This window comes from Apteryx rowi, unplaced genomic scaffold (assembly GCF_003343035.1).
Source record: "Apteryx rowi isolate R43461 unplaced genomic scaffold, aptRow1 scaffold_132, whole genome shotgun sequence".
Lineage (NCBI taxonomy): Eukaryota > Metazoa > Chordata > Aves > Apterygiformes > Apterygidae > Apteryx > Apteryx rowi.
The window spans coordinates 658,131-683,042 of NW_020447553.1; the positions used below are offsets into that span (position 1 = coordinate 658,131).

At 42.2% G+C, this 24,912-nt stretch overlaps 2 protein-coding genes across 12 annotated transcripts in view; both read right to left on the minus strand.

Moving 5' to 3' along the window:
• Positions 1 to 1,275: 1,275 nt before the first annotated feature.
• MAPK13 (mitogen-activated protein kinase 13) lies at positions 1,276 to 17,119 on the minus strand. Of its 9 annotated transcripts, none has more exons than XM_026056616.1 (14): positions 17,059 to 17,119; positions 15,670 to 15,728; positions 14,223 to 15,273; positions 9,577 to 9,706; positions 9,138 to 9,196; positions 7,913 to 8,021; positions 6,688 to 6,717; positions 6,205 to 6,252; positions 5,129 to 5,243; positions 4,697 to 4,768; positions 4,046 to 4,125; positions 3,439 to 3,517; positions 1,943 to 2,119; positions 1,276 to 1,581 (listed from the first exon to the last, which is right to left on the minus strand). In XM_026056616.1, exons 3-14 carry the CDS (start codon positions 14,339 to 14,341, stop codon positions 1,502 to 1,504), a joined length of 1,098 nt encoding a protein of 365 aa, XP_025912401.1. In that variant the 5' UTR covers positions 14,342 to 15,273; positions 15,670 to 15,728; positions 17,059 to 17,119; the 3' UTR covers positions 1,276 to 1,501. The 9 variants fall into 9 exon arrangements, with proteins under 9 accessions (XP_025912401.1, XP_025912398.1, XP_025912404.1 ...); XM_026056613.1 differs by lacking the exon at positions 17,059 to 17,119 and adding an exon at positions 16,474 to 17,027 and having other exon boundaries at positions 15,670 to 15,725; XM_026056619.1 differs by lacking the exon at positions 17,059 to 17,119 and adding an exon at positions 16,474 to 17,027 and having other exon boundaries at positions 14,223 to 15,159.
• MAPK14 (mitogen-activated protein kinase 14) overlaps positions 17,112 to 24,912 on the minus strand; it is a 28,139-nt gene continuing 20,338 nt past the window's right edge. The window contains exons 9-12 of one of the 3 annotated variants that reach the window (XM_026056622.1): positions 23,354 to 23,433; positions 20,537 to 20,615; positions 20,024 to 20,197; positions 17,112 to 19,546 (exon numbers count right to left, since the gene is read on the minus strand). In XM_026056622.1, coding sequence (XP_025912407.1) covers positions 19,479 to 19,546; positions 20,024 to 20,197; positions 20,537 to 20,615; positions 23,354 to 23,433 — 401 coding nt within the window. In that variant the 3' untranslated portion in view covers positions 17,112 to 19,478. Of the gene's footprint in view, positions 19,547 to 20,023; positions 20,198 to 20,536; positions 20,616 to 20,811; positions 21,022 to 21,170; positions 21,251 to 23,353; positions 23,434 to 24,912 lie in introns of those variants that run through there. The other 2 variants (XM_026056623.1, XR_003252026.1) reach the window with 2 other exon arrangements.

Consider the following 24,912-nt stretch of genomic DNA (forward strand, 5'->3'; position numbering starts at 1 on the left):
AAATTTGCATTTACAAATGAGAAATGCAAAACCTTAACAAAGAAAGTGCAGTAAAGGGAATCTGTGACATTTTAACTTAGTCACAAAAAGATGTTTTCTACACTGTCATAGTTTTTGTGAGATATTCTGTTTACTAAGATTATTTTATGGATGCTATTTAAAAAGATACTGAGTGAAGGAGCTAATCTGATAACTAGAAGTTATCAAGAAACCAAGAAACTAAGATACCTGAAGATATTTTCTGTGCTCACTGACCAAGCTGAATTATCGTGTTCCTTTTCCTGCTTATGCTAGATTGTTCGTGCAACATATTTTTATGCTTTTTTCTCCAATATATGATTTTTTTGTTACTTACTTTGGGAGCAAAGCCCTAGGCTGGCATTTGACTATTAAGATATTTCCAAACGCTCAGTTTAAATGTCCCTTCATATTGAGGAATGAACAGCCCTTTAAGGCTATAGAAGCAGAGGATCCCTAGTTCAGCTGATCCCTCAAAGCGGAGGGAATGAGAATATAAGGGGTCACATCACTGGACTGTGTGAGAAAATACCAGACCTGCTGAGCGATAAAGGCAGCCTGTAGCAGGCAGGCAGGGATAAAACCAGGGAGAGGATACTCGGTGAGAGATAAGCACAGCTGAGAAAGAACCGTTGGAGAAACCAGGCTGAGGATAAAGGAAGAGGCCCTGGTAAGGGCAAGCAGGACTGTCTGCATTATAACCCAGCTCCTTGGGATTTGAAGTCTACAAATGTATGAAAGTGGATGTGAACTCCCAGGTTATTGCCCAGCCAGCAATAAGGAGAAGGCAGCACTGATCAAAATCCAGGGATGGGAGAAGCAGAGCGAAAAAGAGGAGCTAATGGCTGTCCATAAGTGGAGGCACCCTAGTAGGGAGTTTTGTGTATAGCAAGTGGCCAGGTCAGAAGTTTAGAGCCTCTCCGAATGTAGACTGATTCCAAGAAGGATTAAATTCTGATGATGTTCTGGGAGCCTAAGTCATCACAACAGCCTCACTGTGCTGGATATAGTTTGTCTGCTAAGAGAAAGGGGATGGCATCTAAGTTAGGTTGGATAGTCTTGTTATGCTTAATTTCACTATTTTGGATTATTTTGCTTGGTACACACTTCCCAGTTTTGCCTTTTTTCCCCACCTTGTCCATAATTAATGTACAAAAACTTGTTCTTGGAAAGAGTAACAAGAAAGAAACAATGACACCTCTGATCTCTCAAGTGGATGAATATATAAACAAAGAAACACCAAGTAAAATTCTCCAATTTGGAAATTCAACAAGAGTATATTTATCTTTAGTGTTGAAAACTGTTTGGGTTGCATGCCCCTCTGTTAGAACAAAGTCCAATGCCCACAGCATGGTGTCATCCTCATGTTCACACACAAGGAAGTCCTACAGGCCAAATGATGATTAAGAGCAAGGCAGTGTGGTGCAAATCCCATCTGTCATCCAGCATGAGAAATGAATTCCAGTCACAGCTGCTTCAGTTGCTATAATGACATTCCACTTCGCCTCTTTGAGTCCTTCCGTGCAATTGGACTGAAGGACAAGATCTCCTTGTAAATATGCTCTTGAAAAACAGAACAAAATAATCATGAATATCACTACCATATTACTGTCGTTTGATTTCAGAGGACACAAATGAAACTTTGATCATTACATATGCTAAGAGGAAGTATTCAGCTGAAAGGATACAACAGGTATGAGTTGGGAGGAAGAGAAAGACAAAGCATAGAGATCTTAGGTGAATGCATAAAGACAAGAGCAAGGAAAGGGAGATGTACACTGTTTATCACTGAGGCACTAATAGGCAATAGTAGTAAAGCCAGCCTTACTCAGTGTGTGCACAAGAAACAGAAAAAAGAGGCAGGAAAGTCCCATGCTAGCCAGGGACAGGATGATGGGAACTTCAAAGAAGATAAACTTCTTACTTCTCCACTCATCTATTGAAAGCTTTTCATGTTCCAGGGAATCATCATAGGCCTGTTGTGCTTCTGTCTCCTCCTCAACGTCTCGAAACTGATCAAAATAGGGGTGGGCCAAAGCCTCCGTGGCTGTAAGGCGCTTTTCCACGTCTAGCTGCAACATCTTGTCAAGCAGGTCCACTGCTGTAGGAGGAGACAGGAATATTGCTAAGCAGGTAAAATGGAGAACAGCTATCCTGTGCATGAATCCCCAAAGTGATAGCACTAGTGATTCCGGACATGAAAATGAAACAGATGCCTCAACCTGGCCAAAGCGTGGAATTCCCATTAGTCAGGATGCAAAATCCACCAAACAGCATCCTCAAGTAGCTCTTAGCTAACAGAAGTCTAGTTCTGACTAAGGTGTAAAACAGGCAGAAATAACGGATTAATCTTGAATAGGCCTTGCTGCATGGATGGAGCTGCAAGAACACAAACAGCAAGCCAGTAACTTCAAGATAGATATTTTCAGTTTTAATCATTTGCTTTCACTCTGACCCTTGTAACTCAAAGTGGTCTTAACATGAGTAATCTATAAAGAAATCTATACCCCCCTGGTAAACAGGAAGGCAGGAAACTCAGACACCAACCAGTCTGTCAGCCCTTTTCCCCCTTGTTTTTAACAGCTTAAAGCTTTCTTTCTCTCAGCTTTTAGAAGTGTTTTTCTCACCCACATCTGTAAGCTACCTAAGGAAAGAGCTACTTGTAGGAGATCAGTTCTTACCCTGAAAATTGCACATTTCAATTGCCTGTTAAATATCAAAAGGTACAGGTGTTTAACACACAGTTATGATCTAAACTGTACTCTTCCCACAAGAAAAAAAGAATACTTGAATGGACTGTGGAAATTTTTTGGCTCTTTACTAAAACTTATGATGCCTTGGATTCAGGGCTGGGAAATAATAATGAAAAAGAAGGGCTGGTTTGTTCATTTGAATGCTATTAATGGCAATATCACCTGCTTGGCTACAAGCAACAAGCCTGGAAACCAGTATTAGCCAAAATTCATCCTAACTCACACCAAACAGAGCTGAAAGTGTTAAAAGATTACATGCGACTTTCCTAGTCCCATAATTTGCACCCTGCAACCTAGACATCCTGCTATACATCACGTGCTCTCTTCTGGCTGGTTGATGCAAGAGTCAAAAGTTTACCTTTTCCTAAAATACTGTATGTCACTGGCCATGTCATTTTAAAATAATAATAATAAAAAGAGAAATGGCCAAGAACGGCAGAACATTGCTATTGTAGTGCTATTTTATCTCCTACAAGATAAAGAATTATTTTGCTTTTAGCTTACACACATTTGCCCTGGGGATGGCTAGCCTGCTGCAGGGGTATAATCTGCAAGGGAGGAAGTAGCATGAAGTGATGAGAAAAAAGAAACAAAATTGCAGCTGTGGTGTTCAGCCTACCTTGTTTCCAGCAGTAAAAATGTGTGAGAAATACTGAAGATGACTTACCCTGAGGATTGGCTTTGGGGAAAAGCACAGACAAATCCTTCTTGGGAATTTTTGGAAGGGACTTGATATAACTTTTAGCCTAAAAGAAATAGGAAAGCACAGCGCACACATTTACTGCAAGTCGACAAGTGCAAGGGGGCTGTAAAATAGAGCTTTTGGTTTAGGGCTAGATGAGCAATGGAGAATGAAAAGAACAGCACATTATCCTAGATGTCACACTTCAGCAACCAGCTTGTGAGGAACTATTTTTATCAGTTCTTTGAGATACAGAAATACTCCCATCTAGAAAATGGCCAGATTGAAGAACAGAGGAGGGAGATGCTTTGCTGAGCCATGAGGCACCTTACCCAGGAGTCCTAACTTCCAGTCCCTACAATCCACACCTGTTCTCAAAGCAATACATTAAACATTAAAGTCAAATACATCAGATGTGCCACTAATAAAGAGAAATGTTTTCCTTGGCAGGAGGGAAAGATTCTCTCTCCTGTTCAAATGACTGATTTAAAAGCAACATCCCTCTCATCTCAAAGACACTGTAAAGTCAACCTCTCTCCACCATGCCTCTGACAGCAAGGCTCTGAATAATAGTCACAGTGAGCTTCCTTACCGCTTTGTCTTCCAGCTTCTCCACGAAATCTTCTCCTGGATACCCCATTACTTTCAGGATCTGAGTCAGTTGATCTAGGTCTGGCATGCTGCGTTAAAGATTATCGATCTAGGAGCAAGCCCCAGATCCCACCCAACAGCTCAATACTATGTGCAGGAAGGCCTGAGGACCTCTGAGAGCTACGAGTAGGTTATGATACAAACCCCACAGAGACACACAAGCAGAGACTCACTATACTGGCAAAAAACTCCAGGACAGCTTCTCTTCCCAAGACTCAATCTTTCCACAAAAGGATTCTTTTGCTGGCACAACTCCATCAACAGAGAATTTTGCTGGCACAAATCTGCCGGGGTATATGCCCATAGGTTTTGGGATCTCCCTATGCAAGGGTTTGGAGATGAAGCTGTGGCTATGCAAGGTTAGATCCTTGATGTAAGGTGCATGTAGCCAGCACAGAGGTGTATTTCCAGGGGTGGCTTGGCCCTTCCACTGTTTCCCTCACCAAAAAGACCCCACTAGCCCCCTGTGACTACCTCTTAGTAAACCAGACCTATACCTCTTTCTCTTGGTAGCTTCATATTCACAAAAGCATTTTCACATGTGACAAGAATTAACTGCCCCCCAGGCAACAGGTCCAGTTTGAAAGGATACAGTCTTTTCCTTTAAAGAGCGTTTTCCCAGTCAGCATTTCTGCCATGATACAGCCAATAGACCAGATATCCACTGTTCAGGGAGAAAGAGAAAAAAAGAATGACACAAGTTTGAAGGAAGAAATGATTGCTGGGGCTGTCTCCTGCTTTTTCAGTCTGCAGAAGGCACTGATTTCAATTTCACTCTCATTTTCCACCCTCCGCTGTTCTTTCTATGCCACTACAATCATTGCCTTCATCTCTTCCCACAAGCGCTACCTTTGGGAGTTGTCCAGCTGGGACTGTGTCAGCCCAGCTCTGCTCTAGGAGAGACATTGATGATAAAGAACAAAAACATCTGGAGGATTACATGAGATTTGACCCAGGCATGACAGGGGGATCTTTCGGCTTGTCACCAGACAGTCAGTCACACAGCTGAAGCAATGCGACTCACCTGTCTGGTTGTAATGCATCCAGTTGAGAATGACTTCTGGTGCTCTGTACCAGCGTGTAACCACATAGCCTGTCATTTCAGCATCTGCGTGTCTTGCCAAGCCGAAGTCTAAAATCTGCAATTCACCAAAGGAAAAGGGAGAAGGAAGGGCAGGAAAGAGAAATCCTACAGGCAAGTGAGAATCTAATTCTATGAGGAAATGAAACGGATCCAATCAGATAATAACGAAGTTCTTCCTATACCAGAGCCACCCACAGGACGGTTCAAAGAACTAACAGGTTTGGCTTAATTCCACTGTAAATTGCAAGCAGGCTGCAAAACCAGTTGTTGTGTGAAGACCCTGAGGAAAGGGCTCTGTGTTGTGTGCTTCCTGGAGTGGCACTTCCTTTCTTGAAACTTAAGTTTCAACTCTAAGAGTTTTTTTTTAATTGAGTTCTTCTGTAACCTGGAGGCCAAGGCATGCTTCCAGGCCAACACAACTCACCATATCCTATAAAAACACCCTGCAGCTGACAGGGAATGACCTTTCCCTCAATACTGGAGATGAACATGGTATGACCCAACCTTTACAGGCAATAGAGTCGCTCCCTGTAACATATGTTACAGAATGTATGCTAGACCATCATGACACACAGCTGTAAGCAATCCCTTTAGAGCAATGCTGAAAACAACTTTGTTTAGAATCACAACTATCCTGTTTCTAGTCCTAGTCAAAGAAAGCCAAAGGGTAACTGTGGTTGAATTCAGTTATCCTTCAGGGATCATTCGTCTAATGCAAGTATTGCTCAGCAGTATTGAATTTATTTAGGAAGTCATTATGAACTTCAGTAGAGCAGCAATTACAGTGACAGGATGTTCATTCCAAGCCTTGGGCCCTGATTCAGCAGGTTACATAAGCAGGTGGGTATTTCCCACTGACTTCAACCAGCGTGTAATGAAATACCTTGAATCAAGTCTCAGAACACAAGAGGAAACATGACGATGCCTGAATGCCAGGATTCCTGCTCACAAAGCAGCCCAGCAGCAATCTGATACGCTACATGCTACAAGCTGCAAAGTGGTGCTTTTTCACCTACCTTTAGTTGACAGTCTTCATTCACAGCCAGATTGCCTGGCTTCAGGTCCTAAAACAGACAAGATCAGAATAATAAGGACATTATGACCGGGAGCTCATCAACATGAGACTTAGTCAAATCTCAGCTTGCCTTTGACGGTGTGCCACAGCATCCTGAATCCACTATCAATACCGCAAAGACAACACGCCTGGCATACTATACAGCTCTAGATTATGGAAACGATTTTATTTGTTCTGAAACAGTTTTCATTTTAAAAATATCAGTTTGTCAGAAAATACATCATTTCCTTAAAATACTGCTCAGGTAACGGAGCAGATCCAAACAAGTATAAGGTGTAGGAGGGAAAAAGAGGGAGAACTCTAGCGAGAACTAGGAAAAGATAAGACTATTAGTGAAATGATGTTTAGGAGTTTGTTATTTTTAAGACTGAGCTGTGTTTCTCTCAAATAGACAGAATTAGAGTAATAGTGCACATGAACTTACCCTGTGAACGATTCCAGCAGAATGAATGTACTGAAATAAAAAGAGGAGTCACAATATGATCACCAGCAGACAGGTCTTTCTTTTCTCCAAAAAATCAGAGAAAAGAGAGCTACCAACAAGAATTTGCTGAAAACACAATCTCTGGAATCTTCTGCAAGGCCCTGGCCCTCAGTGCATAACTCCACAGTAGAGGTTACAGTCACAAAGGAGAAACAATGTCTGCTAACAGAAAACAACCTAGCCAGCAATCTGAAATCTCTGCACTGAATTTCTGACAGTATTTGCAATTATACTGCCAGCCTAAAGAGGCATGGAACAGAAGAGCAGGTATGGAACACTAGTTCCTTAGAGGAGTGAACATTTTGATAGCTTAAAATTTATCAAATAAAGAAATCAGAATTACAGATAGGAACATGGTCAGTAAATGATACGAACATTTTGTTGTTCTGTGTATTAAACCATATGAAAAATTCTGTCTCTTTGTTAAAACACAAAATTGGGGGTAAGGTTAGAGTTTCAAAGACTAACTACATGGCTTTTATTGCACCAGTTAAACCTTTTGTATATTCTTTCCCCCCTTTATTTGAAGTCAAGATAATGGTGATCTGGAGAAAGGTGTTATTAAGGTGAACTCATTAATGCCTTTAAACCACTGTTTTGACTTTAGCTGAAGGGTATTAGAGAGGGGAGTATTAAGACATTATCTCTACATTTCAGGGTTTGGAGTGATTGTTTTCTGTTCCCCCAATGCCAGTTAAAAAAGCAGCATATTCCTTGCTCATTGTACTGGATAGAAAATTATTCCCTCTGTCTTCTCTGCTAAGAGACTGAATGAAGAATTTAACAGAAGCTCCATTTGCTAAAAGCCTCTTACTTTCTACATACAGTTTTCCTAGGAGTTTTGGCAAGTCAAACAGCGACCCAACTGCTGTCACAGAAAAACGTCACAAGGTCTATGACTGCTGGATTATTTCAGCAGCTGATCGACTAATGTGAAAGAGCACTCACTTTGTTGATACGTGCTAGATCAAGAGTAGTTCAATAACAAATATCTGTTATCAGGGGATGCCATTAAAAATACAAATCCTCCTGTGTGATGTTCAAAAGGTTATTTGTTGTGGTCAGCCCAGAGGCGATACAGAACAAGATCTACTCCCGGAGGAGATAGGGTGAGTCACTACATCTGTTGGTACCCAAGCCTTGTAGTGTCTCCAGACCCACCTACCTTCAGCCCTTTCAGCATTTGGTAGACCAGGTACCGGATCTTTTCATCACTGAATTCATGTCCCATGATCTTTTGTAAATCTGTCCGCATGTATGGCATCACCAGGTAGCTAAAAGGCAGTAAGACAAGGCACTGAGTCTAGAAGAAAAACATAAGGAACCAGGCTAGCCTTGTTCTCACTTGTTTTGCTCCTGCAACTGCATAACTTACTGCAACTAAGACTGGCTGCTGTAACTATGTTCCTGGCTAACTAAGGTGGCCTGCAGTGATGCTGGGATTTCTATGTGCTCTCAAAATTGCTTTCTCCTCCCCTCAAATTAGGTACCTGACATCAAACATGAACAAGGATTTCCCAAACTTTGATGGTCCTGAATTAGTTTACTTTAGACCTCAACTGATGTTCAATTCCAGACTGTCTTACACCATCTGGTAGCTAAAACATCTTGCGCAGCTTTAAAGAGTCTTGCAAAACTGCTGCATTGGGTCCCAAATTTATCCCTGTAATACTCTTCAACCCTGCCTCAGAAGACAATGTCTAGCTCTATTCAGTCATTGGCCTGCCTGCTGAGACTGCTAATTAGTTGCCAGTCCTCCAGTGGGAACCGCTCTGAGAATCATCAAACACTTTACGTGTGGATTGCTAAATATGCAGCCATCAGCTGAAAGCCAAACCCAGGCATATGCTATTAGTACCCAAGGATTGTGAAGTAAAACCAACTGGTCCAACTTGACCATCAAAACTGAGAGAAATGCCAAAAAAAGAACAGCCAGAATTAAGGTAAAAAATAAATCAGATCTTTAAAATCCTCTCAGTTTAATTGTTCTGTGGCCTGATAAATGATACTGCTCCCATTCTGACTACAGCCTCTTAGTTCAGCAGTCACATTGCCATACATGTAGTATGTATCATGCTACATGTGACATACCCATGAAATGTAGTGCCTCCTAGTTATATATGTTGGTACATACACGATGTGTTCTGCCAGCTGTGGGCAYGGCATGTGTGATCCGTTTATGTATTCTGGGTGTTTTAGCCGCTGGAACTGACCTTTGCTTTTGATTCCCCTTGTTATTTGGGGATGTCTGGCTTTAGCGTGGCCCCTTTCCAAATCAGCCTGTAGAACCACACCTCAAAATAATATATTATTCAGATACCAAATCTGAAAATGTCTTGGTTAATGATGAAATCTAGATAGAGTGAACACACAGCAACCCCCAAACTTACAAGTCCTGGAATCCATGGTAAGAAGGGGCAGACGTGAAGACATCAAGCAGCCCAATGACCTGATGGATAAAAGAAGTCCAAACTTAAACCTGGAAAGCATTTGCTGTGTAAGGAGGACTCATGTAACAGCTCTCCATCAGCACATGCACGTGTGACCATTTAGAAGGCTATCTGAGGAATCTGAGAATTCCTCACGATGATGTGCAGCTACTTTTCCTCTTACTAATACATGGCAGCACCCATTACACACATCTGTTCAAGGCCGGTGCCAACTGGGTGCACTAGGCAGGCAGCAGTTACAAACCCCAAGACTACATGCATGTGCTCAACGCAGGGACCTCTCAGTTAAAATAAAGGTGCTGCTGCCAGGAAGGACTTGCTCCCAGGCAGCAAGAAAGTTCCCCCTGCTTCAGTGGAATGGAGAGAAATAAGTACTTACATTCTCATGTTGCATATGCTTCAACAGCATGAGCTCTCTGTACGCTCTCTTGGCAAAGGTCTCTGACTGGAATGGGCGGCACAGCTTCTTGATGGCCACTTTTTCACCTGTCTTCTTGTCTATGGCTGAACTGCAAGCAGACAAATACAAACCAGTTGTGACTTTGGCCATATGTTTTAACAATACTTTACCACAATACTAAAACAAGTTCCCTCCTAGAGAAGAGTCAATTCTGGACTTCACAGAGGAGCAGCAAAGAAAGGCCCCTTGATCCTTCTGTGCTGGCAGAGAAATATAGCGGCATTCTGGACACACAGGTCTGCTGTGTGACTTGGGTCAGCAGGTCACAGCCCATGCTCTTTGGAGGACTAGACAGGATGCCAAATAAATTATTAGCGGCTAGTCTTCATTCCCTTTAACACTTGCTTTAACCTGCAGAAATAAGCTGGAGCTAACAGAGCAGTGAGAAGAGGGAAACACAAATAGTTAAAGGTCAAGATTAGCTATAATTCTGCTCCATATGCCTTCTCCTGCCTTAACTCACAAAGATAAGGGAATACAGCAATTTCTGCTTTGCCATCTGCCTGGAGGCTGCTGTCTTTTAAGGTGGGTCAGCCTTCTTCACAGTCTTCTGGAGCAAAGACATTAGATGTCACACTCTGAAAACATAAACTCCTGGATTTAATTCTTCAGAACCCAGAATCTTTGATGCTCTAAGTTCTTCTGTATAAAAACAGTTCCCAGCCTGACAGTGAGATTCTTTCATAAAGCTAATGAAAACAGAGCACAACAGCCTTAGCTGGAGACAAGGCTGAGAGAGATGGGTTCTCTGTTTAAATTTCAGAACTGGAACCAGGAACCTTCAGCTTTCTGTTCCTAGCCCTCCTCTGACTTAAAGTAAAATACTAGTATTTTATGAGTCTCACAGTCTTGTAATTTTGAGACAACGATGCTAAACTGACTGTGTTAAAACAAGGTTACTCTAAAGGTCATAATAATTGCATGCAGATTTAAAATCTGTGAGTTAGTATTTGCAAAGTGGTCAGAATGTGGGAAGCACTGTGTGGCTTTTGGTACTGTCCTGTCAGAGAGAGGGAGAGTAATATCTGATACCTTGAGGCATTTTTTAAGGTCAAAGTATTTATTAATATTACTAATGCTCTCTCAAGAATCACTTGTAAGGCAGCATTGTCTCCATCTTACATCTTTTTGGTTTTCAGGGCTATGAAGGGGAGTCTCCATGCACCCTCTAACGTATTGCTGCCTCAGCCCTTCTCTGACCCCTTCAAGAAGCAAACGGATGAAGGAAGGGCTTTCCAAGCCAAACCTCACTCTGGGTTTCCAGAGCAGTTCCCACTGCTTTATAAATTCTTCTCTCATCTCACAGGGAAACTAAAGGGCAACAAACTGGCACGTTTATTTCCATGGCTTTTAGCTGTACAGTGCAACCAAGCCCATGTGAATGTTAAGGTTAGCACTTTGCACGCTTCCTCCACAGGCAGCTTCAGCCTCACACAGACACATTCCTTTTGCTTCCTTCTCTGAAGAGATGCAGGATTAGCCCCCACTGCTGTCCCACACTGCCACAGCTCCTTCCTCAGGACTCTCTGAGCCTGGGAGGGGCAGGTAACATAAGGCTGTAAGGCAGAGGCAATGTTACAGTGATCTCCAAAGCCGTCACTCAGATGCAAGGGCAAAGTCTTCATAAATGGAATAAACAGGAAAATACCAGTCTATAATAACACAGCATGCCTGGAGTTAAATGGTGCATTTCACCGGGTTTAGGGCAGACTCGAAGTAGGGTAGGCTGGGATATCTTGCTCAGCGTGGCTTTCCATTTGGGTTAATAATGAAAAGAGGTTATCAGTTCCTTGCTGCAAATCTTGGAAGTCTGTTAAACAGCTTGCTTTAATTGTTAGCCACAAGTAATCAGCTGTGGTGTGTTTTCCAGCAGCCTGGCCTATCAACAGCTCTCATCTAGTGAGCAGACACATCATCTCCGATACTGTCAGATAATCTCTCTGGTTTTGGCCACTAAGGTCCCTTCTAGCTGCTCTAAGTTGAGTGTGATGAGAGCAGATGTATCCTTTGACAGCTTCAGTACAAGTGATGTAGCCAAAGCATTCAGCTGGAAAAAGCAAAGGAAGTGCTGAAATAGCTACACAAGACAGCGCCAGTGCTGAAGAGATGACATAAGAGTATATCTTATGAGGAAAGTGAAAATTTATCTCAGTTTCAGTAGGACTCCAGCAGGTGTCAACAGAAGGGGCAGCACAGTGTAGAAGCTCCCTGAGGAGCAAGGGAAACAAGGGGAAATGACTTGGACCACAGTCAAACAGCTTCTGCGGACTGCTGCAGTACCCAAGCCAGCTTTCCTATTCTGAGAGCATGTGTTTTTTCCTCCCTTTCTAGTTTCTGACCTACAGGGCAAATATCTAACCCCACCATTCAACAGCTTGTCAACACAGGAGGCTTTGGGGGATGTAGCTTCAGTCTGCCCAGCATAAACAGCATTACTTTCACCCTTGCCAGAAGGCATAGCTAAGAGCTAATTCAGCTGACACAGCTGGGGAGATCCCACAATGTTCTTCCCAGCATAGGTTTAATGAATAGCTGGAAGTTCAGGATGACACCAAGGCCAACCTCAAGACAAGGTCACGCAAGCACTTCGCAGGCCTGCAGAGGTGGCCTGGAGTGCAACTGAAGCTCTTACTGCAGAGCATGGGACCCCAGGAGCTCAAGCATGCCGTACTGACAGCTATGCTGGAAGCCAAGGGACAGAGTCACTGTTCCTGGCTCTGCTGATAGAGGTTGGCAAGACCAACACTTGCTAAGTTAGAAGACTCTTTGCAGAGTTACATTCAGCTGAAAGCCAAATTGCTACAGATTTCAGAAGAATTAATGAGGGAAGAAACATGTCTTTCCTATTTTTCCTGAATCAGTTGCTCAGCTATTCTAGACCACTCAAGAACCTGTAAAAGCAGACAGCTTGACTATAATGCTGCCATAGAAAGAAGCTTCCCACCAATTCCCAGCAGAGGACAGCAAATCCTAACTCCACACACTTCCACTTGTTCTTTGCACAGGAATTGGCACCAAACCTGCTCGGTCCAGCACGCGTTGTCCGTGCCAAATTAATGCCATTCAGTACTCTGGGTCTAGTTTAGCGCACACCCATCCTGCCCCGAGATTCTCCAGAGCAGCTGAGACATTCAAAGGGACCAGTAAAAGATTTGTTTTGCTGTTGTTTTTTTTTCCTGGTGGGGAAGGAAAACTTGAAAGGATTTTTCTTCATGTTTTTGTTCTCTCATTCATTCCCTTTTTCTTTTTTTTTTAAGCCTTTCTATTTGATTTTACTTTTTTTTTAAATAAAAAACAGAAAACAGTACAAATATCAAAAGTATCAAGTTTAGTCTTTCCTGGTTTTGCTGGACTCACTTAAGTGTCTCAGAAATGCACCTTGCACATTAAAACCAAAGTAGAAAAAGAAAACATTCACTGCCTCTTTGTGTGACAAAGGCAGCCAGGGGACAAACCCAGAACTTAGGCCGTAGGGTCTTGGTATTCCTGCAGTGACAAACAGATACTTTGCAGAACTCCTAGAAAAGGGGACCCCCCTCTTTTGCTCTGCCTGTCACGTTATGAAGCAAGCACTAAGTTCAGATGCTATCAATGGGCTGCTTCACATTTAACCTTTCTAAAAGTCAGCAGAGTCCTCCCAGATTTACAGCAGTGTAACTAAGCAAGATCTGACTTTTTGTGTTTGCTTGCATTACAGGCACCCTTGCTCGGCTATTCAACTAACAGCAGCTTCACACTGCTCTCTTGGAGGTGGAGGATCATCATCAGCCTGGCAGGAAGTTCCAATCTTTTACTTGATCCTGGTTTAAAATAAATTGTATCTATTTTATGAATTCAAGCTGGAAGCAGTAACAAGAAGTCATATTAACCAGCTTCTTTCTCTAGATAGTCTGACATCAGCTGCCTCGGACTAGCAGCAACTAACGTTTGTCTAACCTGTTACTGAAAGCATGCTGTGAAGGACATGCCTTAACCATCGCTGTCTCTAGAGGTTTGGTGCTTTGTTCCAGTACCCAACTCTGCCAGTATTTACAAACGGTTTTCAAATATTTGAGGTTTATTTCCCTTGCTGCCAGACTGACAAAATTCCTTCCTTTACATAGGCTAGAGACTAAGGCAGGCTTGAAGGCACCATGGCTCCCAAAGTCAAGGTAATATCGCAAGCTAGTTTTGTTGCACCTGGCAACGCTGCCTATCTCCTGTCCCATCAAACCGTTCCGCAAGATCTGCCTGTCCGGGTGCCAGCTAAGAGGAACAGGAAGCCTGCACAGGTGAGCTCGGGTACGAGACGAGACTCTTCCCTCTCTGCCCACCCAGAGTAACCATAGGAGGAAACGCTGATTTCTTCAAGCAACCGAGTCTGTAAACCACAGCATGTCACTACTCACACCAGGGCAACTGAAGTAGGCAGGAGACAAACCACCTTCATCACACATGCAAATATCTTTCATAATGGAGGGGTGCTAAGAAGCACCTCCTTGTTTCCCCCCCAGAGCGATACTTTAAACACCCCCAGCCTGCCCCTTGTTCCCGCCTGCCCGGAGGCGGGCAGGACCCTCACTCACCACACCGAGCCGTAGGCCCCGGACCCCACGGGGTGGATGGACGTGTATCTCCTGGGCAGCTCCCAGACGGTTTTGTTCACTTCCTGTCTACAAAAGCCTCTTCTCCTTGCGATGCTCATCGCCTGGCGGGTGCAGGAGTGACTCCCCCCCAGAGTACYGAAATACAGCTGGACTTCTGGGGGAGACAGGGACACCAAGGCCTTCTGTGCAGGTAAAAAAGGCTCTAACTAGTTTCCTTCTCCGTTTTCAGCTGTTGTGAGCGTGAAGGGACATGTCTCTTGGCCCTCCTCCCTCCGCCTCCACATTGGCTGAGATGAGGCATCAGGTTTCCAGTGAGACACGCCTCAACCTTGCACAGGTACTTCTGGACTCTCCTATAGGAGCTGGGAGCAGCAAGCCCCAGTGCAGGCACAGCTCCAGCTCACGCGCACCACGGCAAGCTCTCCGCAGGAACAGCAGAGAGGCAGCCCCTGGCCAGGAACCCCTCAGCGACTTACAAACCCCGGCCGCTGATCTCGCCACTTCTGCTTCTTCCAGGAGTGGCAGGGAGAGCAACCAGGCTGCCAGCGCACACCAAGAAATGCCTTCRTGGGGCTAGGAGGGGGTCTCATGAAATCACTGCTCTGAACAAGTGGATGAGTAAGGACCTGTTGAGCTGGGGAATCTGGGGTCACGTTTGAAGCAGATGACAAACCACAGCACCTCATCAGACAAGAAGGGACATTCTTCTCTCCAGCAGATGGAGGACTGTTCCAGGCTCACGATGAAGGACACCAGGAGTTTTGGGTGTTGGTCTGATCGCTGTGATAATCCACAGAAGAGGAAGGAAATGATGGTGATTTTCTCCTAAGCTCCTGGCCTGGTTTCCCAGCAGAGTAGATGCAGCGAAAGCAGGCTGAGGCTCTCCGCTGTCGTCAGGTGACTGCAGGTTCCAGAGCTGCTGTGAGATGGGACCATCCTGAGGACTGCGCGTGCCCAAGGCTTTGCTGGGTCTTGTTAAAATTGTTCCAGTTCCATTTCCTGCAGCAGGTCTAACCCCTTCTCAGGTGTTCTTGGACAGCACAAAAGACAAATTTACTGCTCTGTCTACCAATACCACGCCAGACCAGTAAACCCAGACGGCCTGTATGAGAAGGCCTATTCCCGGTAAGCAGAGAATGCTTCAATATTTGTTCTGGCTTTACAAGAATGAGGTGGTGCTCTGAAGGTGCATCCTACATATTTTCCAAAGGAAGTGACTAAGTTGTGTCCTAACAAGCTAGACCAGCTTTGCTCTACACCCCCAGCCCTCATTTCTGCTTATATCCCCTACTAGCTTACTAACTGTAATCCTTAAAGGTGTCCCTGCCTTTAGCATGTCTATATAGCAATATTAGAGCCCAGAAAGCTGATAAGTAGAAATTCTTGAAAACTGATAGCACCATTTTCCATAGAAGATTCGTTTTACCTGGGTGTAGGTGACCGCTGCAACATATACTGTTCTTGAAACAGCAATGGTAAGGTCTGCTGTTTTATGTAAAATACAAATTAGGGATAAGGTGCTGTTAGAATTTTAAATTTGCATGTGCATACAGATGTACACAAACCCTACCCTGGCTACAGCAACACTGCAGTAAGGAATTAAACAAAAGATTGGTTTGGTTCTATAAATATACCTGTGAGCAAGAGGTATTACAGCAAAAACTACTGGTACATAAAATTACAAATGAGTTGTATGTTTGCTTAACACACATCTCTTGCTCAACTATCTGTGCACACACACACAGTTAACCAGTGCACAATTAAGAAGTTATAAACATCTAGGACATTCTTGGCTGTAATAAGATGAATTAAATCAAGTGACTGATTTAAAATCAAATAGGAAACCTTGAGGTATTTTGACGTAATCATTTCATTTTGTAGTTGTGGTTTATTATTTTCCAATTTGATTCTCACCAATTTAATGTTTTTTGCTGAGCAGGATATTACAACTGAGCACATTCAGGAATTGTACCTTGGGTTTTTTGGTTTGGGTTTTTTCCCCCCAGAAAACAATGAATGACATGTCTTGCTTAATATTTTTTCTCCCCTCTTGATTTGTACCATAGTGAGCAAAGGTAAAAACAAGCAGAAAGTAGTCAAGAAAAAGAAAAAAAGATCTTCCTAAGTATTCAAATCAACTGCTGTACAGCTTTGTGACAGGTGAGCGTACAAATTGTAGATTTCAGCTATCTAATTTGGATCAGTATGTGTCTCCTTGTTTTATCAATACCTGGGAACTTCAAACATTGAGGCTTTTATTGGAGAGTTTGAAGAACGCAGCTTTATTCAGTCATTCTTCTGATTGTTTTTCTGAACAAATGGCACAGATACACAACAGAAGTTTAAAATCTCCAKTATGGACAGCCATGATAGATTGCTCTTACAGGAACCTCTTGCTCCCATAAGTATCTTTTCCACCAACAACTAGATGACAGCTGAAGAGCAAGAGAAAAATTCATCTCTAAAGAGCAAAAAACAAAAAACAAAAACAAAAAACAAACAAAAAAAACCCAAAAAAACCCTACACTACTGGGGAAGAGACCCAGGTCTGGGCAAGTAGCAGAACTCTGGTCTACTGTGTTGAATAAAGTCCTTCCTAGACTAAATGGAGAACAAAAATACTTTTACTGGTTCCAATACTCGTGGTTGGACTACAAGCTAGTTTTGTATCAGTCAAAGAATTCACCTTGGAGAAACATGGGCATAGAAGTCTAGTGTAAGCAGACAGAGCAATAAAAAAGGTGAAGAGCTAACCAACCTTGCCCCCTCACTATCATACACAAGTTCCTGTATGACACAAGTGAGAGGTTCATACCTTGCTAAAACAAAAGGTTTAGCACGAGAGGTTTGTAAGTACCATCAGCCCAGTAAATCTGAAAAATAGGTTTTATTTTTAAACCAGTGGTATTGTGACATCTTATCTGGCATAACCAATTACAGCAAAATTCATGGATAGAAACAATATAGCAGATCTCTTCTTTGAAGTGCATCCTCCTGTTCAGTTTCCAGGCAGCTGAACAGCATTGCACTGAAGGTAGGGAGTGCATGCCACATGGGCTCCCATTAGAGTACAGACTTTGAAGGAAACATTCCCACTCACACACACGCGCATACACACACATACACACACACACGCACAATGTCTATATTTTTAAAAATCTTTAGCAATATTTCCGCATGAAATCACACTGTAGCATCTACACATAAAATGGCTGATAAAAATAATCTTGCTGTAGGTTTACAGAGAATATCTACATTTTCATTTGAATACCTGGACTGCTGGTCCAGCAGAAAGGGGAGGTTTTCTGTCTTGATTTTGTTGGTCTGGGGAGAGTTCTATCCAGAGCATGAAATAACTGCTCTCTCCATCTCACCCCAAACTTCTGTAGAGCGTTTGACCTGAAGAGATCACTGGAAAGTAGCCTAGGAAGAATCAATGGCTTTATCATTCATGTCCCATCCCTTTGTGCTGCCTCTTCAAACACAGGGTAAAAACACTAAAAACAGTTTCTCTCCGTCCCATAAGTAACGAGGATACAAAATACTGCAAAAACCTTTCTCCTCACATACACAGGTACATTGTCCACACAGGATGCCTGCAACAGATGAATGTCTAAAAAATGCCTCCTCCCCAAGTCCTAAAATTGGGCTCCTGAGCTCCTCAAGTACAGTTCTAACACAAAAATGCTGAAAAAACCTCCCTCCTGCCAGTCTCTAACTCTGGGCATTTCATTCATTCAGAGTCCTGTAAAATACAAAATATTTGAACCATTATTGTATTCAAACATACTCCCTTTTCCCATTTCCTCAGGCAGAGATCAACCTGCTAAAAAGCAGTCAAGCAGCTCTTGTCCAAGAGGGTAAAAGAATCTCTAGTAAAATGCTATTTTTACTTTTATATATATACATATATATATGTATATATATGTATTCAGCGATTTAGACAGTGAAAGAGAGATTGTGGTTTTATGCCTGCTGATTTCTTTGCTTTGGATTCCAACATTTCTAAAAAAATTATTTTCAGGAAATAACTTAAATTCCAGCACAAGATGCCAATTGTTTCTTTGAAGAACATTTTTTACACTTGATCTCACAAAAGACTTCCACCCCAATCTCTCTTTCTCTGAAACCGTAAGACCAGAACAAAGAAAAAGGTGCATGTTTATATGTTGTATATTTTATCCTTTTCCCATCAGAGCCTTCAGAATGGCAGGTATTTCACACTGCGCTGCAGCACAAGAGGGAGGATGCTATGATTTCGTGGCACTGGCTGAGGTACTCAGTAAAATAGCTCACTGATGATTTAACTGCCCCAGTGCCATCCCCAAAAAGTAAAAACAAGAACCAAGTAGCTCTACATGCACATACAGCTATGACATGCAAAAACACCCCACCTCTTAAGGAACAAAATACACAAACATGTGGCTAGCAAGAACTTCTCCAGCCTCTCTTTCCTGGGAACTAATGCTGGGAAGCCTCAGAATGAAAGGAGGGAAAGAGGGAGAAATACAGGAATACCCAATCCAGGGAGAGACACTTGGAAGGTCATTTTCTGATTACATAGTGTTCATGCCTGGCTATCTGGGAGCCTCCACCCTGAAAACAGCAGGGTCAGATTTCCACTCCAGACTTCCTTTCCCCTCTTTCCCCATTAGTTTAAGGCACAAACATATTTACAATTTCTATCAAAACCTGCTCGTGTTCCAAGACAGTCATTTAGAAGGCCTGTACATTCTGCTGTACACTGTACCAGGAAAATCTGGATGTAAATCAGCCACCTGGCATGGAACAAGGGCATACCTCAAGCCCACCTTCAGTCCTGAAGAAAATGGAGGACTACTAAGACCAAAAACCAATTTTCATTACTGTGAGGTTACTTAACTGTAGAACTGATAAAATGGCAACGATCGTGACCAAACTTAAATGTCACCTTCCCTGCCTTGCCCCAGCAGTGGTGCAAACTGATTGACCACTGTCACTCTGGAAGGAGTAAAGAGCAGTCAGAATAGGTCTTCAGAGGCTTGTCCCAGGCTGTACACAGAATACAAGAGAGCATGCAGCATGTTTACATAGATTCAACTTTCTTCCCCCCCCCCACCCTCCCCAGTTCAACACACACAAAACCCCTCCACCAAGGAGAATATTGTTGTGACGAGGCACTTGAATACTTGGAGAGTCCCTATGAAAAGGCCTTCCCCTCACAGTGAAGTGGGACAAACAGGAGAGAGCGGTTTCTCAGGACTCCATCTCCTCTTGGTCAAGCGGTGGTGGCACAAAGCTGATTACTTCATCATAAGTCAAGCCTGGTGGGAAAGGATTGACAAAAACTTAAGACTGTATTAAAGATATACCTCATGTGAGAAAACCTGCAATAACCTTAAAGGTTCTTCCTAGCAATATTTCAAAAAGAAAAACATGCTTTAATTTAGAAGGAAAAAGATGGATATACCACCTCAGAGACTAACATACGTAATAAAAGATACTTCCAGAGCCATGAAGACATGTGAATAAGTTTGAAACAACTATAAAGATATGAGCAACTGTGTTACCTACATGTTTGGATGCTAATAATAATAATTAGTTACCATGGATTATGATAATTACATACAAACCGTGTGAAAGATTCACTCAGTATAAGGACCTTAGAACGAACAGGATGCCTACAACATTTTCATCAGCTTCTTTTGTACCTCTAACTCCCAAGGATTAGTTGAACTGTAACTTATAGCATGTGCCACAAGAGAATCAGGCTGACACTCTCCCCTGTCCCCAAGACTCACTTTTCCATTCCTCAATCTCAAGTTCTCTGCTTTCAAAAGACTGGTCATAGGGGTCTGCCACTGGTTCATCATCTGGATCGTGATACTGAGCAAAGTAGGCATGAGCCAATGCTTCAGCTGCCGTAATTCGTTTGTCTGTATCCAGCACCAACATCTTCTCTAGCAAGTCCACAGCTGCAAAAGTCCCAAAACAGGAAAAGAAAGGATTTTACAGCGTGCTGTGTGACATTTTACTTTGCAATTAAGTTCATAAAAGCCCAAAATATATGAGGAATCTATAGTTTTTCAGGACCTGCCTCATCATCCATAATTTCTTCCTCTCATATCCTRTAGCCTATACATACTTTCTACACTTTCAAAAGGGCACATATCTCTTTTCCAAACTACTTTTGCAGGCAAAACAAAACTTGAAAAAAGTCTTGGTATCCCAGGACATGCTAAGTTCAACTTCATTAACAACGCGTAAAACTTTTAATGCCAGGAAAAGCACAAAATTTAAAATGCAAGCCTTACCTAGTGGATTGGCACCAATAAACACATTTTCAAAGTTCATTTTCGGCATATAAGACAATGACTGAATGTAGTTTCTTGCCTGTGGAAACAAATATTTTGTTGAACCATAATACGACCCAGCCACCCAGACAGAGTACACTTCAATCATCCTGAAGCACTGGTTGCATATGGCCTGTCATCTTACTTTGCTTCCTCTTTACTTGCTAAGTACTAAGCCCACCAATGTTATCCTTTCTCAAACAGAGGCCATTCAAGATAGTGAAAGAAGAGCTCACATTACTTGAAGTTCATGCAAGACCGAAAATGCATATACGCGGATCTAAGAGTGGCTGCAAGAGCTGACTGCCTCGGAGTCCCCATAAGGCTTGTGCAGTCTTCCATCCTTACGGCGTCTGTCGGTAAGCCATACGACTGGCATCCACGCAATGCAAAACCAACTCGCATTCAGATTCCCCCACATCTCAAAGTCAGCGGTTGAGTATGCACTGTCCAAATGTCAAGTTTTCATTTAGTACAAAAATCTTGCTGAAGAGCACGTAGTTAATTCAATACCCACCCCATGCCACATGCGAGCATTTCGTTTATAGAAGGGATAACCTGCACTGCAAACCCCCCACTTCTGCTCAGGTCTCACCTCATGGCTGGGCATCCTGTTAATGAGATATGCAGGGGGTGTTCCCGTCAGACGCATGATCTGCTGAAGCTGGTTAATATCTTAAGTGCCTAGTCAAGGGCTTTGTTAAAAACAGTGCAAAAAACCGTTTCAAACAGAAAACAGCTGCATACAAAGCATCTCTCCTGCAAACTACAAGGCACAGACCAAACAGGCAGGGTCCACTAATTTTGTCAAATACTTGTGAGAAGTTTAGCAATTGGACTAGTGAACACTTAAAACGATGGAGAATTACTGATCACTTGCTAACAGTGTCAGTACAGAAAGGAAGYATTTCTGTCTGCCACTAGTAGCACTGAACTCCAACATGATCACCATCACATTTCCCAATAGTTTAAGCCATCAGAGTAGAGATCTCCTTTGGCTGAAGCTACTCCTCAAAAGTTTTCCTAGGCTGCTGCAGCTACATGCAACCCAGGAAAAAGAAAGAAAAAAAAAAGTCTTATGCCCTGCACTGGTTACAAGATTCTTTTTTCATACTGCATAGAAAGTTCTCAAGCTCCTTGTGGTGCAAAGTGAAATCAGCTCACAATTGACACCTCCTTCTAAACAGCCATGAATGCACTCTGATATGTGGGCGAGGTGACAGAAGGCAATAAATGCAAAATTAGCAAAACATTAGCATTGCATAAGACAGAGTTAGCTGATGTCAGTGAACAGGACAGAGAAAATAAGAGCAACAAAAGTGATGCAGAAGAAAAGCAAATACAGAACTCACTACAGTGACACACTAAAGCCCCTCAAATACTTAACAGTTTTGCTATCTTCAAATAACATAAAAATTTAGCAGAAACAGTACCTCACTGCATTTTTTTAAACAGACTCTTAACTTGGACTTGACTAAGACTAATTCTTCTTTTTATTGCACAAGGTTAAAAGAAAAAAGAAACAAACATACTTCAGTCTTACATACACAAACCAATCTGGTGTTTAACCTAGTTAACCTTTAAAGCTTGTGTCTCTCGCTAATCCCCTGTACTTCAAACACCAGACTACCTTTCATCAGGGTTCCCATAAGGTCACTTCACAGATGCCTGAAGGCACCTGCTTTATTCAGTTCTACCTTTCCAAGAGATAACCCAGTGCTTTCTAAATTGGCATGGTATTCAGCAAGTTTCCCAATTCATCTGGCAATTTATGGCTACCCTAATGTTTTGCACTTACCATCACTGTTACAAGCTGCAGTACAAAATAATCTTCTCACCACTTTCCACCGCATTGATCGTCTGTTACTGAACAGCAATGATAGCTTGCTAAGGTATTTTGCTAGTTACCTCTAAGCAAGTTCATTGCTCGCTCTGCACTGACTTGTAGTCTGTACTGTTACAGCATCCCTTGGTCTAATTTCTATGCACTTCATCTTCAGAAACAGGTAAAATTAAATGCTGTTTAACACTACCTTCATAGAAGTTCACAATCTAAGATTAAATCAACTAATATAGAAAAGATGGTAGGGCTGAAAATAAGGGTCACCCTTTAAAAAGGAATCTCCAAACAGCTTTTTGTGGTTATCTTGATTAAAAGGCCCTACACAATAGCACCCTTTAAATGCATGGCATGTTTGCTTATATACTCGGCAGACTATCTTGTGTGCCTTGGAAAYGGCTTCTGCAAAAGAGCACCTAAAAGCCATTCGGGATTTTACAGCACAAAACCAAAGATGGTGGCAGTAGCGTTTCAGAAAGTAATTATACATGAACGCCCAAAAAGGGATGGTGTATGTTCAGAGGATGACACACTTGCTACTGTTCAAAGTTTCCCTCACCAGAAAGATCTTTGGATAGGCAATCTGGAGAAATAATAATTGAGACAAGTCTCAAGCTCTTAGCTGTGAAAAATGCTTCCCCAGTAGCATCTGATCATCCAATATATCATGAAGTAAAAACCCACAAACTGAAAGAAAAATCACAAAGCAATAAAATGAGAATATGGAAGGAAGAAATCATACCATAGGCAAAGTTAAGAGGAATAAAGATCAGATAACACTCAGTGTATGAACTCAAAGACATCCAGGAGTGAAGAATGACAAAGGAAGAAAAACAGAAAAGAAATTCCAACACTTACTACAGACAGACTACAGGAGGGCAACACACAAATCTGGGACTTCCAAAAGGGCAGATATTACAATCAAAGTGTAAACTCACAGACTCTGAGGAGATTTTCTTCAAAAGCTCAGGCCCTGGGGTTCCAACGAGTCTCAAAATGAGCTTCAACTGATCAATATCTAATGATGGACCATAAAGGAAAATGCTGGGACAAATCAAAATGAAAAGTGCAAAGTATCAGCCTATTAATGTTGACAGTTAATGTCTGCCAAGGCCTCAACTAAAACACGATTTTAAGCAAACTGTATTCATTCCTCTTATATAAAATTGAGTATCCCCTTATAACACAGCTCTGCCTATACCACACAGATTGAATGACTTGACTACAAATATGCCACATGCATTGAGTTGGTCACTGCATCCTTGACTATCATGGAGCAGAAGACAAAACTTCTGCCCCACTAGTAAAGGATCAGTTTGCATGCTCACTTCACCCTTTTAGACCCCACAATGAAAGCAGTAGCTGTTAGCAGTATTAAGTTGTATTAGTGACAGATGAAGTAAAGCAGAAGGCTAAAAAGTTTAGGCACTAATATTAAAAAGAATTAAGGCCTTTTGTGAACACACTCTAAGATAATTCAACCACTTATTAAAAACTTAGCGAGTAAGAAAATGACTGGACCCTGCTCACCATCTACAGCTTTGCTATAGCATCTCTAACCCTGATCAGATGCGCCTTTCTCGCACCCAGACTAGCTGCTAGAGCCAAAAGGGGTGATGCAGCCAGCAGAGGGTGCTCGCTCTTACCAGGGATGAGCAGGGCCAGGAAGGAAGGAGAACCTGGATCTTCCTCCTTACACTACAGACACGCAACTGGAGGTTTGGGGAGGGAAACAGAGGACCACCAGAATATGACCTCAGATTTAAAATCCCTATGTAGAAAGCTCCTGGGTCACAAAACTGCAGATGCAAAGAATGTTTTATCCAGAACTCAGCTTCCACCAGGCCACTTATTCATCTGAGTTGTCCTCTTTAAAAAGGCAGAAAAACTAAATATTTGGGATACCTAACAAAATATAAACTTGGGAGAAAATCCGTTAAAGAAAAGTTATACACCTAATGCTCAAGAGATTAAGGGGACACAAGGTATCTTTTTAAAACCATTACAAGAATAATCTCCTTCTCTGAATTATCCCCTACGCTGCCCTTCAACACACACTAGTGATTTCAGACTGTCTGTAATGTTCATATTTGCCCTTAAAATCAAACTAGTTACATATTTTCCTTTCAATAAAAATAGTCCACTTACTAGAAAATGTTTTTCTGAAATCAATGCCTTCCTGATGTGTTAAGATACAGTTACAATTCCTTGTTATAACATCTTTTAACTCAAATACTACAAGAACTCTATGCTTGCTTCAAAAATTGTCTCATAGTGAAAGAATTCTATTCATGTAAAAAGCAATTTTGCACCTATCAAGAGACCGTTTTTTAAGAACCTGCGTTTTTTAAAAAGCCTCAGCGTTCCACTAATACTGACAAACTCTATGTAGTAAAAATCAATACTTTGCTAAAACCTTTATCTTTTAACGTAAAACTTGGTCTACAGTTTTACATCTAAAAAGAATGAAAAAAATGGAAATAGCACCTTGTAAGAA